This window comes from Ochotona princeps, chromosome 14, assembly GCF_030435755.1.
Source record: "Ochotona princeps isolate mOchPri1 chromosome 14, mOchPri1.hap1, whole genome shotgun sequence".
In the NCBI taxonomy this organism is placed as follows: Eukaryota; Metazoa; Chordata; class Mammalia; order Lagomorpha; family Ochotonidae; genus Ochotona; species Ochotona princeps.
The window spans coordinates 56051-69553 of NC_080845.1; the positions used below are offsets into that span (position 1 = coordinate 56051).

General features: G+C 65.4%; 1 protein-coding gene across 1 annotated transcript; it reads right to left on the reverse strand.

Moving 5' to 3' along the window:
- Nucleotides 1-87: 87 nt before the first annotated feature.
- On the reverse strand, nucleotides 88-13446 carry RABL6 (RAB, member RAS oncogene family like 6). The gene is made up of 15 exons (XM_058672662.1): nucleotides 13170-13446; nucleotides 7834-7968; nucleotides 7707-7754; nucleotides 6247-6299; nucleotides 5693-5784; nucleotides 5183-5323; nucleotides 4924-5029; nucleotides 3817-3920; nucleotides 1741-2063; nucleotides 1509-1656; nucleotides 1048-1260; nucleotides 787-973; nucleotides 546-711; nucleotides 408-466; nucleotides 88-325 (listed from the first exon to the last, which is right to left on the reverse strand). The coding sequence occupies exons 1-15, from the start codon at nucleotides 13297-13299 to the stop codon at nucleotides 152-154; spliced, it is 2079 nt and encodes a 692-aa protein (XP_058528645.1). The 5' UTR covers nucleotides 13300-13446; the 3' UTR covers nucleotides 88-151.
- Between the last annotated feature and the right edge of the window lie 57 nt (nucleotides 13447-13503).

Sequence of the window (13503 nt, forward strand, 5' to 3'; positions counted from 1 at the left end):
AGCAGCCGGAGGGCATGGTGGGCGGGCCGGGGCAGCCCCCTCCCCCTGTAAACGGTGCCGGGCTCCGTCCTCGCCGCAGTCACATCCCTGAGAATGGCCAGGGGAGCTGCCCACCGCGCGGGGCCCAGCCTGGCACACGGCGGACCTGGGGCTACAGCTCCTCGTAGTCGCCGCCCCCGGGGTGCCGCCCGCCGGGCACGCCGCCCCCCAGGAAGGCCTCCAGCTCGTCGGCCGCCTTCCTCTCCTTGCGCCGCCGTCGCCGCTCCTCGCGGCCCTCGTCCCTCCTGCCCTTGGACCTGCCCTTCTTGCCGGCCTTGTCGTCGTCCTGCGGGGCAGAGGGGCTCGCAGGGGTTCCGGGGCCGGGGGTGCGCCCCCCGCCTGCCCCGCGCCCGCGGCCCCCGGCCTACCTCCCGGCCCTGGTGCTTCTTCTTCTTCTTCTCCTTGGGGGGCGGCTTGCTGGCCCGGCCTGCGGGGGACACCACAGCTGCAGCCAGCCTGGGCACAGGCGGGCCCGCGGGCTCCGGCCCCAGCCCCCGCACGCCCACCTTGGTCGCTGCGCCCCCGGGGGCCTGCGGGCTCCGGCCCCAGCCCGAAGAGATCCGAGTGGTTCTGCAGCTTCGAGGGTGCGGGGGTCCTGGGGGGCGGCGCGGGGCCCGGGGTGGCCTCCTCGTCGCTGGCGTCCGACAGATCCTCCCGCACCGGGAACTCGGCCTGGGAGAGGCGGTGGGTCAGGTCCCGCACCCCGGGCGCCTGCACGGCCTCCCGCCTGATGCTCCCGCGCCTCACCGCCCGGCGCTGCGTGTCCGACTCGCCGCTCTCGAAGTCGGGGTCGTCCATGACGAAGGACAACATCTGGGCAGCAATGGGGCCCTCGGGGTCGCTCTCCGAGGAGGACGCCCGCGCCTTCTCATCCGGGGTGCCCTCCGCGGGGCGCGCAGGCTCGGGCGCCACCCGGGATGCCTTGGCGTGTACCCTTGGGGACGGGGAGAAGGCCAGGTTCCCCACAGGCTGGCGCGGGCCCCCTGCCCCCAGGCCACCGCTCCCTACCGTCTGGGGTCGGGCTCCGGGCCCCGCGGGGCAGCAGGGCTGGCCGCTCTGGGGGGCAGGGCCGCGGGCGGCGCCTCATCCTCACTGGAGAGGCTGACGTCCTTGCTGGGCACTGGGCGTGAGGGTGGCAGCGCTCTGCCAGGCCCGTCCTCGGGGTCCACGTCGTCCTGGAAGCCGGCCACCATGGGGTTCCCTCCCTCAGCCTCGCCATCACTGCCCAGTTGAGAGAAGGGTTGGGTCACTGGGGTCCCCTGGCCATCTGGAGCCCCACCTGCGGGCTGCCAGGCAGGAAGAGACGCCCAGTGGAGTCCTAGGGTGGAGACAGAGCCCAGTCTGGGGACCCCTGGGACCCCAGGCCAGCATACGTGGGGGCTCGGCAGGCGGGTAAGGCCTGCTGCCCCTCCCTGCCCACATGGTCCTGGCCCGTGGCTGCAGGTGCCCGGGTTGGCCCTGCCCCTTGCCTGTCGCTGTCGTGAGGGGGCACGGAAGCCGCACCCCTCCTCTCCTCTCTTTGGGGGGCAGTGTCCTCCAGGAAGCCACGGTCCAGGCTGTCCTCCGGAACGAAGTCCTCTACCTTGTGCACGTGCCGGGGGGCCGTGGGTGTGGGCTCTGTGGGCGGGGACACCAGTGGGGCTCCAGCGCCCTGGCTGCAGCCAGAGCGGGCAGGGGCTCCCGGCAGCTCCTAGCACCTACCTGGGGGTGGGGGCGCTGCATCCACGGCCGGTGAGGTCCCAAACAACCGGGAGATGATGCTCCTCCGCGGGGCGGGGGCGGGGGGGTTTGTGGGGGAGGGCAGGGCTTCCTGGAGGGCTGCAGGGGCTGGCTGTGGGGGGCCAGTGGGAGGTGCCCCCATGGGCAGCTGAGGGACTGACTGGGGCGTGCTGGAGCCAGAGCTGTCCAGAGACGAGGTGCCCGTGGGCCCAGCGGGTGACTGGGAACCCGGGGGTGGGCTCTGCCCAGTGGTGGCCCCTGGGGACGTGTGGCCACGGCGTCGCACCTCTGCCATCTCCAGGAAGCTGCAGGACAGGAAGGGGGCTCAGTAAGGATGTCCCCCTAGGCCTGCTGTCAGGGGGAGCAGGGGCAGCCCCGAGGCCCCAGGGAGGGAGGAGGCAGCACCTGCAGCACCCACCCAGGTGTCCAGCGTGGGAGGGAGGCCAGTGTGGACATGCACTCGCCCTGTCCAGCCCCTCCCATCCATCACAGCGCCCCTCCCACCGAGAGGCAGCCAAAGCCACCCAGGGCCCCATGGGCCACCCAGAGTCCCGTGGGCCACCCAGGGCCCCGAGGGCTGCCCCAAGGCTCATGGGCCACCCCGGGCCCTGTGGGCCTCAGCCGTGGCGTCTCTAGCCTATGATAGCACTCCAGCCCGAGGGCACTGGGTGTGCAAGGCTGGCCTCCCAGCAGTTGGACTTCCTGTCTGGGAAGGGCCCAGAAGCTGGGCCAGGCTGAGCTAAGCTTTGGGTCCCCACTGACAGGGTAGCCACCAGCTGGCCAGAGATCCCAAGGGCCACTCAGGTGTCCGCTGGCCCGACTGGGCAGAGGGTGGCCCACAGCACGGGGCTGTTATGGTTGGGATCTCCTGCCGGCAAGGCCTCGAAGGCTGTGGTGCCCCACCATCCTGCCTTGCACTGGGCTGTCTGGGAAGGCAGCTGTGGCCAAATAGAAGGGGCTTTGAGAAGTCCATGGCCAATGTTAGAGACACACCGTGCATGGCAGCAGGAACTTCCTGCACTAAACCAAACTCGTAGCAGCTTGTTAAAGCTCCCATCCCGCTCCTGCCGCTGGCCTGAGAAAGCAGTGGACGGCCCAGGGGCCCAGCCATGTGGGGGGTGAACCGGTGGATAGGAGAGCTCTCTGTCGCTCACAGTCCTTGGGGAGCCCATGAGGGAGAGACACTGAAGGTTACCACCTTGCAATGGTCCAGCTCCACTGTGCGGGAATCCGCTCGGGCTGTCATCGGGATGCGGGGCGTAACAAATACCAAGTCAGACCTGGCCAGCCTGGAGCCAAGGCCACAACAGGACCTGCCTGACCCTGCCCATGACTGTGGCACCTGGGATGGGGCGAGGGTGGGTGGGTCCTGGAAGGCAGTCCTGCAGGGCAGAGTGCTGGACAGGCCTGGCTGGCATGGCTTCAGCAAGCGGACACCCACCTGGCCCTAGGGCTGCTCCCTGCCTGCTGTCCCCTCGACTTCCCTGGGACAAGCGCCCGGCTCGCTGCTGGCCGACGCCAGGCTGCACTGAGCGTCCACTCCCAAGTCAGTCACTGGCAGAGACAGATCTTCCACCCACTGGTTCACTCCCCACCAGCTGCCATGGCTGAAGCCAGGAGCTGTACGGGGTCTCCCCTGTGGGGGCAGGGGTGGGGTCTTGGGTCATCGTTGGCTGCTTCCCCAGGGGTGTCTGTGTGGAGCTGGCTCGCAAATATGTAACCCATGTGGGATGCTGGGCTCACATGTGGTAGTTTTCTTGGCTACACCACAACACCGGCCCTGGGGAAGTTCATGATTTTTACCTTTTAATTCCATGAACTTCAAGTCCTCTTGGTAAAGGGCAGTGCCCCCCACCTGTGTTGGGCACCAGCGTCTGCGGCTCGCTCTGGACGGAGCCCGCTGGTGAGGAAGTCACACAAACGGCCTCTTACCCCAACGCCCACTGCTCTCCCTGTCAGGCTGCCCATGCGTGGGCCCCCTGCGGCCACCCGCAGCCCAAGGCCAACACAGCTGCGTCCCGCGTGGCGTGGGAGTCAGCAGGTGCTCACCCCACCTACATGCTGTAGTTCTGGTCCTCCGTCTCCTGCTGCACCGACAGCTCCTCCAGCGTTGCGTCTGTGTCCAGCTGGTTGGTCTCCAGCTGTCGCAGCAGCGTCTCCCTCTGCGGGACAGGCGGACCCCGAGGCTGAGTGGGCACTCCTTGCCACCCTCCCAGCAGGCCCTGTGAGAGCCAGGCAGCCAGGCCAGCGCTGGTGCCACTGGGACTTCAGAGCTGGCTGTCTCAACAGCTGGGCCAGGCCCCAGGCCACCCTAGGCCACACTGTACGTGGCACCTTGGGGCACAGCAACCAGAAGCCTCACACCAGAGGCCCCACATGGGCTGGGCCTTCGGCAGTACAGGGACAGCAGCTGGGCAGGGGTGTGTCACCGGGGGACGTGGGATCTGGGTGTTGTTCTGACAGAAGTACAGCAGCTACAGTGACACCCGGGGTCCCAGGTACAGTGAGTCACTCTGCCCAGCCCCAGCCCACTGCCTGGCCCCGTCCTCCCGCCCTGCACCCTGTGTCTGTGATCAAGTGGGCTCAGGTCTGCAGAACCACGTGCAAGGTTGTCCTGGTGCAATAAGGCGCAGGACTGCATGCCGCCTGGCCACCATGGGAATTTGGCCCTTGCCACACCCTGGGCACTCCTCGTCCCCCACTGCGGCTCCACTCCAGGCCCTCTCCTGAGGGGACAGGGCGCAGCCTGATGCTGTACACAGCTGCCTGTCCAACCTTGGACCACAAGAACACTTCAAACCACGTGTAAGTGCCTCTATACAAGACACACGGCCTCGGCACGGCGACCACCACGGGCCAGCAGTCATTTCCTGCTTTGACGGAGAGGCCGTGTGGGCACACGGGGCTCACACCACTCTGGTGAAGTGGAGGAAGCTGCCTGGCAGCGGGCACAGGGCTGGGACGGGCGGCTGCTGTCTTGATGAGCGGCTGGTACACAGTGGGCTCAGACCTGTGGGGCTGCATGTTCCCATCTGAGTGGGACTGGGACCCGCACGCCCACCAGTGAGATGCTGCTCGCACTGGGAGGAGCAGGTGAGCTCTGGGGTGTGTGGAAGGTGTGGGCCTGCCCCGGCTCCTGCTCGGGGAAGCACGCCAGACACCCACCTGAAGCTGCAGAAACGGGATGTTGAAGAACTTGTGCAAGTACTTGAGACCAAAGCTGTTCTTCATGGAAGACTCAGCGTAACGGAAGTAGGAGGAGCCTGGGGGCCTGATCCAAGACAGGGCCATGGCCATGATCCACCCGCTGTCCCTCCAGGAATCACTCCAGGATGGGAGTGAGTCACCACAGGCCCGTCTGTAGCTGCCCCGTCCCCCGACTCAGGCAGCTGCTCCCCACCACCCTCTGTGTCCTCATGCGCACCTGTCCAGGCGGTCGATGAAGTCACGCACGTCGCTGGGTAAGATGACCCGGTGCTCGCCCATGTCACGGTAATTCCCAAGCACACACACGGGCACGTGGCTGGGCACTTTGGGCAGCTCCCGCAGGATGTAGTTAAAGGTCCTGGGGGTGGCAGAGGGAGCAGGGCGGGGCTGCACCCCGAAGCCCTGCCTGGCCCTACCACGCACCCGTCCACTGCCTACACTGCCCAGCACTCTCCACACAGCAGCCCCGACGCCCGCCCCCTACAGCGTGCTGGTGGCACAAGACGACTCTGGTCCTAGCACTGCCCGTGCACCTGCGCCTGTGGTCTGCGCCACCCCTCCCTGCCATGGGCCCGTGTCCCCGCAGCCCTCCTACCCCTGCCCGGCTGTGAGCCCCGTCCCGCGGGGTCTCCCACCCGTCCCTGCTGTGGGCCTGTGTGTGCCCCCAGCCCTCCTACCCCTGCCCGGCTGTGAGCCCCGTCCCACAGGGTCTCCCACCCGTCCCTACCACTGCTTGGTGATGTCAAACATCATGACCACGCCGTTGCAGTTCTTGTACACGTCCAGGAACTCGGCGTCCAGGGCCATCTCCGCTTCCACCTGCAGACGGAGGGAACAGGCCTCAGATCCATGCCGGGAGGGATGGCCAGGGCCGCTACAGACCCTATGTGAAACGTTCCAGAACTCTCTATGCTGTAGGGTGACCCTACTGTATGAATCCCAGGCCCCACGAGGGGGTGGACTAAGCACAGACCCGGCTTGACACATGTTCCAGAATGTTCTACAGCCCACGCTCTGGCTTGGGCCTAAAGGAACAGAAGGGGGAGCACTCGGAGGACTGCAGTGAAGGCGCAGCTGAGGCCCCCGGGGCACTGCTTGTGGCTGTGTCCTCTGGCTGCAGGCCACACAGCACACGGGTCGTCTCCCAACTGCCTCTCGCGTCAGCTGTGCGGCTGGTGACCTGGGAGTGGCCGCCGTGTCCACCCCTACTGGAAGCCCAGCACAAGCCCCCGGGCCTGCCGTGTGTGGCCGCCCCGCTGCCTGCCGCCCGCCCTGGCTCACCTCCTGTGGGTCGTTCTCCACCTTCAAGCCGTCGCCACGTTTTTTGCATTTTCCTTCGTAAAGACAGAAAATATGGGTGGACTCGCTGGGCCGAAGGGAAGGGTCCCTCCAAGGCCCCCTGCGCCCCGGGACAGGGCTGCCTGACAGCTGCCTTCAGGGCCATCGAGCCCACTGACAGGAGGGGACGCAGAACGAGGCCTCCAGGGCCCCCCACGTGCCAGGAGAGCTGCTCTTCCAGAAACTTCTGAGCACGAAGCCCAGGAGCTCTGCCATCACACCACCCTTGGGAAGGCGGCGGGGTGCGTCCTGGCGCATGGTCAGCGCGCCCACCTCAAGGCCTCCCGGCTGTACGTGGGGCACAAGGCAGGAAGTTCCCACCTGGACGGACATGGGTCCAGCCTGCTGTGGCCACAGGGTGAGGGCCGCCTGTGGGACTCTGCCCTCAGGACCCACACCAGGAAAGGGCGGGAAGCAGAGTGTCCCAGGGCCCCTGGCTGGATGGTCCTGTTCCCAGACTTGGTTCAACCGCATGTCCTGTGTGTGTGACGGCCAGCAAGCAGAGATGTGGTTCCTGTGGGCCAAAGGGCCCAGTCCCAGGGAAAGGCAGTGGGTGGGGGGTGGGGACCCCTCCTTCAGGGTGGCACAGGACCCAGGGGCACACACCACAGGCTGGCAGAGGGGCACCGAGAACTCCACTAGCCTGTCCCTGCGTCACAAAGGGAGACCCTGGGAGCGGACACCAGCATGCAGAAAGGAGGTTGGTGCGTGGGAGCCAGACAGGAACACCCCACCCCAGAGCACCCGAGGGGGAGCCCCGGGGCTTCTGACAGGGAGATACACAACCCAGCCACCGTATCATCCACTCAGCAGAAGCTGAGCTGCAGCATCCTGGACGCTCCCAGTCCCACCCCCAGCCGTGCCCTCTGACCCCACAGCCCCAGGTTCCTGCACCCGCAAGCACCGGCCCCCCTGTGGGTGTGGCCTGCATGCTGTTGCCAGGGCAACAGCCTGCACCTACCCTGCCTGGCAGGGCTAGCTCAGGGCTGTCTCAGCTCTGGAGAACAATTTCGGGGAGGAGGGGTGTTCTGCCAGGCTGGCTGGCATTAGGAACTGCCAGCAGTGGTACAGGGTGGGAGGAGGAGCTGCCAAAGAGCCCTTGTCGACCTTAAGGTGCCCAGCACCCTCAGCCCCATGGCTCCTGCCCTGCCTAGGGGGCATGGCTCCCATACTTGGGGATGACACAGGTGGGGAACTGATGGCATGATGCACACCTGGCCCCGACCAGGCGGCAAACCAGCCCTGCATTGCACGTGGCAAAGGCAGCCAGGCGGAGCGAGTCCAAGTGACAGGGGTCCAGCAGAGAGCTCCAGGTGGGAGGGCGGGGCCTTCACTGCAAGGGTGTGTGGCCACCCTCCTCAGGCAGTGGGCGGTGAGCAGTAGACCAGGGTGGATGCCCTTACCTTTGTCCACCACGTCCCAGACTTCGACCTTCACAATGTCGTCAGTGGCTAAAACGGGAACCCAAGATGAGTCCAGGCATGAACTGGGGGCGCAGCCCTGCTGGATGCCCGCAGGCTGGGGGCTCACCCTTGTAGCTCCAGTGAATACTGGTGACCTGGATCTCCTGTGTGGGGATGTACTCCTCCACGAACTGCTTGCCCTGGAGCCGGTGCCACAGTGCCGTCTTGCCCGTGTTCCTGTCCCCCCGGATCACGATTTTCACTGCAACCAGAGAGGGCAGATGGTCAAAACGGAGCACAGAACCCATAGTGCCCGCCGGCCAAGAAAGCAGGGAGCCCCAGAGCGGTCAGGAGACTCCAGGCTCGAGCACTGCCCCCGGCCCAGTGCTCACAGGCAGGGGCCCATGGGCTGCAGGGCACGCTGCACAGCTGGAGATGGAGTGCTCCAGTGACTGGGGGGCACATGGGGTGAGCAAACATGGGAGGCACTTCAGAGCAGGTGACAGGTGTGGGGGCACGGTGGCTGGGTGGACCCACAGGCTGCCCTTGGGCGAGGGCGCAGTGGCTGGGTGGACCCACAGGCTGCCCTGGGGCGAGGGCACAGTGGCTGTGTGGACGGGACAGGCTGCCCTGGGAGGGTGGAGGCGCAGTGGCTGGGTGGACCCGCAGGCTGTGTGGACCCACAGGCTGCCCTGGGAGGGTGGGGCTGCAGCAGCTGGGTGGTCCCACAGGCTGTGTAGATGCTAGGTGCACTTCCCACCTAACACAGTGGAACCTTAGAGACTTGTAGGAAGGCAGTGAGCCAGCTGACGCCCCCTCCCTTCTCTCTCCTTCAGGTGGTCTCGGGACACGCCATGATGTGGCAGGGTAACCGACAGGACCAGGTGCAGGGGTCCCTGTGCAGACGCCCCATCTTCCCACGGACCCTGCCCCAGCCAGGGGGACAGCTGGGGCTAGGCGCCCAGGTCTGCATGAGCAGGGAGCCACGGGGCAGCTGCACAAGCAAACCAAGTGTGGACACCTGATATCCCCAGTCTCAGGGACCGGAGGAGACGTGTGCTGCCTGCCTGATCTCCACGTGGGCTTGAACGTGCTTTCTGTTTGGTGCAACTGCCCAGGCCAATCACGGGCTCGGGGCGAGGCTGGCCTCCAGCTGCGTGGAGCTGTTCTAACTGCAGCTACTCCAGGCGCTGAGGTGGGCACTGGGGCCCCAGTCGGCCACTGTGAGCATCTGGAACGCCCTTCCCCATGGGCTTCCGGTCTTCCTTCTATGTGCCCAAGGGGCTTTTTGCTTGTTTAAGATCTATTTATTGGTCCTGGCGCAATGGCTCAGTGGCTAAACCCTCACCTTGCTCCTAGCCTTGGGAACATCCACCCATGTGGGAGACCCAGCAGAGGCTCCTGGCTGGCCCAGCTCCAGCTGTTCTACTTCAGGAGTGAACCAGCACATCTGCCTTTCCAATAACAAACAACTAATAAATCTTAGGAAAAAAAGGTTTATTTTTACGAGAAAGGTAGAAAAGCAGCTACACAGAAAAGGCAAGACAGCAAAAGACCCTGCCGCCTGCAGGTCCACTCCCTTCTTCCGGGTCCCCCGCGGATGTCAGGGGCTCCCGCACTTGGGCCATCCTCGGCTTGTTCCAGGTGTATCAGCAGGAGCTGGACAGGAAGTGGAGCAGCTGGGATGTGGGATCTGGATTGTCTACACCACAGGGAGTCTCCCACGCTCTTCCAGATGTCTGATCAGAAGCGAAGCACTGGGGTTGGAACTGGCACCACACAGCGACGCCAGCCACAGGTTAGCAATTCTAGACTGAGTCCATCACAGGGACTCTGGGACGCACCCAGTGGAGCCAGGCAGTGTCCACCCTTGCCAAGGCCCAGGGCTGCCCAAGCGGGCACCGCCCCTTCATTCTCTTCCCCAGGAACAAGGTCACAGCCGTGCTCTCTGCCGGCGTCCTGTGCATCCACCACCAGCCCAGCCATGCTACAAGGCAGTTTAGAAACATCCCATACAAGCACTGTTTCAAGTCCCAGTCCCTGCTGATGCGCCCGGGACCATGGCGGAGGACGGCCCAGGTCCCCATGGGGGAGACCTAAAAGGAGCGCCACTCCATCATCCATGCCATTTGCGGGGAGCAGGGTGCTGGAGGGGGGAGGGCCAGCACATGACAAGTTGGTCACTTCTGGGGCAGCTCTCCCGCCCCACCCTTGCCCCCTGGCCTCCAACGGGCTGCTGTCAGTACTGCCGGACAGCATGTCTGGGGGGCAGCCGGAACCAGGGGCCCTTCCTCCCCACTGCACTGGGCCCTCCCACGCTGCAAATGTGCAGCTTTTAGTTCTAGAACTATAAACATGTTTTTCTTTTTTAAAGATTTTTATTGGAAAGGCAGATTTACAGAAAGAAAAGAGCTTCCACCTGCAGTTTGCTTAGCAAGTGCTGCAACAGTCAGAGCTGAGCGATCCACAGACAGCCGCTCTTCCGGGTCTCCCACACAGGTGCAGGGTCCCAAGACTGTCCTCAACTGCTTTCCCAGGCCACAGGCAGGGAGCTGGATGGGAAGTGGAGCCGCAGGGACCAGAACCGGTGTCCATTTGGAGGTGGGGGATCAGCCAGCTGAGCCGTCATGCTGCCCCCTGAGCTAAGTGGGCAATTGTCCTGCGCTTGTGGCATATGATAACCCACCTATGTCACGGACAATGTCTGGGCCGCCCGGTGCCAAGGCGGCCTTTGCCACGCCCTCTCCCGGCAGAGGGACGGACACTGGCTGCTCTGTGAATGCTCACAGGCAGTCGCCAGGCCCCCGCGGCCCTCACACCCCTCGGCCGTACCCTCCAAGCAGTCTCTTCTTCCAGCAAGGCCCACCCTGACCGCTCGGATCCGTCAGTCCCACTAGGGACTGGGACACCTGCTGGTGCCAACACTCCAGGCGGGGGAGGGGGGCACCCTACGTTCCCACCCAGCAAACGCTCAGTGCCGGCCGGGGTTGCTGTCCCCTGGGGCTTCTGACTGCCCAGCGACAGCCCACGCCCCTGCACCCCATGTTCCCTGGGGTCCTCACCAGACAGGTTTGAGGTTTGTTGCAACCGACAAACGTGCTGGGTAGTTACCCATATTCTTGTCCCTATACCGAGCTGATGAATTTCCTGCATTCTGTTCTAGTGCATGCATTTTCTGCTAGAACTATTCAAGGGGGGCGGAAAACAGAACCTGCCTTGGGGTTCACCCCTTGAGCCTCTGCAGAGCTCACCCCCACCTGCCAGGGGCTGCGCACTGAGTCTGCCCCCCAAGTTCTGGGGCAGCTGGGGTGCTGCTCCTCCACTGACGCCGCCGCATGGCTGGGAGTGGGTGGCTCCCCAGTCGGATTGTGCTCCCGGGGCTGCTGTCACAGGCTGTGCCAGGCTGTTCAGGGCAACCGCCGGCATCACAGGCATGCGTACCTGGGTCAGAGAAGAGTCGGGCACAGACCGGACACTCCCAGACCCTTTCCCGACGGCAGCTGAGGCAGGTGTGACTGTGGCGTGCCTGTCCCAGTGCACCCCAGTCCCAGTGCCCTGCATGCGCCCTTCTGCTGCCCAGTGCACCCCACTCCCAGTGCCCTGCATGTGCCCCTCTGCTGCCCAGTGCACCCCACTCCCAGTGCCCTGCCCACACCCTCTGCTGCCCAGTGCACCCCACTCCCAGTGCCCTGCCCGCACCCTCCGCCGCCCCATCGCACCCCAGGAACTAAGCCAGCTGTCACACGCTCCCCAGCATCCCGGTGCTGAACTCTCCCCTAGCTGCCTGTGGCTGCACATGGCTCACTGCCTCCCCTGTGTGTGCACCAGGTCCCCGCCAGGCAGACCCTCAGTGGGGCTGGGCCGCCCACCCTCTCCCTCTGAGCTCGTGGCCTGTTTCCCTGGCACCAGCTGTCAGAACGCAGCCCTTCTGTGTCCCTGCCAGCTGACAGTCCCTCCCTGCCACGAGAATGAAGCCTCCTTCCTTTAGCTGGTCACCTGTGCTGTTGCTGTGGGGAACGGGCGTTTAGCAGCTGCTCAGCCAGCAGGGCCCACACCCCCAGGTCCCCACCAGCGAGGCCTGCACGAACTCGCATGGCTAAGGGTCTTGGCCCTGGGGTCCCCGGCTCCACCGCCCTGCACCTAAGCTCCCGTCCCCCACTGGCTCCCGCAATGGCCCTGTCACTGTGCTTGTACCCCAGCAGCCTGTTGGGGCCTGCCTGCCCCAACACTCAACAAACATTTGCAAACTGTGGAAAAGGAAGCACGATTGCCCTGGGTGGGGGAGGGACAGTGAGGTCAGCCTCCCCCAACCCTGCGGACCCTCTAGGTCCCATTGCTGTCCCCAGCAGTGTTTGGTGACAACCTCCGTAACAGAGGCCCTGCCCCTACTTCAGGCACACTCCTCAGCCTTGCCACAGCTGGGACACTGGGCACTGCCACCCCTCCGTCTGCCTTCTGCTGGGTCCTCCCTGAGCCAGTGGTCACTGGAAACGAACCCCTATCCCACCTCACCCAGGAGACGTCCACACGGACAAGGGCACCCCACCCAGGATGCACCTCCACACTTGGGGTGTGGGCCGGGGTCTCCAAGACTGTTACCCATATGGCACCTGCACCCAGGCTGGCATCACGTTAAGGCTGGCCCCAACCAGAGCTCCGCCCCCTCGCTGCCGTAGGATTCAGGGGACGGCTGTGCCCTGCTGCAGCAGGCCAAGCCTCCAGCCACTGCACCAGCATTCCAGTTCAAGTCCCGCTGCTGATGTGCTGAGTGCTTGGGCCCCTGCACCCTCCTGGGAGAGCCGAGGAAGTTCTGGCTCCTGGCTCTAGGATAAAAATAAAGAAACCCTCAAGTACACAAACTTTCTATCCCATCAACAGAAGATCAGAAAGTTTCAAAGTTGCCCATCCTTCTGAAACAGCAAGGCGCGAGTCCTGTCTGCCGGCCTTTGCTGTCCCTTGGGCTCCAGGGGCCACCTGCCCAGGACCGGGATAAAGTTTCCACCAACTGGGCAGGGAGGTGCGGGCACACAGGATGCCAACACACGTGCACCCTAAACACCTGGTCCCCCGGAACGCACGAGCACCCCAGAGGATCCAGCAAGGGGCAGAGAGCATCGGAAACACCGAAGAGGTCAGCGGGCACACGTACATAATTTATCAGGGAGGGAACACGGGGTGCATGGCACAGTGTCCGCTGCGCATGCGGGGGGGGGGGTTGTGCAGGACAAGGAATGCTCCCCGCACCAGCACCGACCCCCGAATGCTCACCCAGGCCCGGGATGACCCTGGGCACTCACCCCGACCCTGGGCACTCATACCGACCCCCCCGGGGCGCTCACCCCGACACCATGAAGCACTCACCCCGACCCGGGGCGCTCACACCCACCCCTGGGGCGCTCACCCCGGCCTGGGGCGCTCACACCCACCCCTCACCCCGACCCCCCACCCCGGCCGCGCACTCACTGTTGTACTGCACCCCCTTGGCGAAGCGCCGCTGCAGCGCCTGGTTCATGGACTGCAGCCCCGCGGGGATGTGTTTGTCCCGGCCCGGGGCCTGCTCCGACCCCACGAGCTTCCTGAGGGCGGAGAACATTTTTCCGCGCGGCGTGACCAAGGCCTGCGCGGCCCGCGAGCTCAGCGGCGGCGGGGCGCGACGCGCACCATGTCCCGGCGGCGGAGCCCTGCCCGAGGCCCGGGGAGCGGGGGAGCCCTGCCCGAGGCCCGGGGCCGACGGCGGAGCCTCAGCGGCTACCGCTCCACTGCGGGGCCCGGCGCGGCCGCCCGCCACACGAAGGCG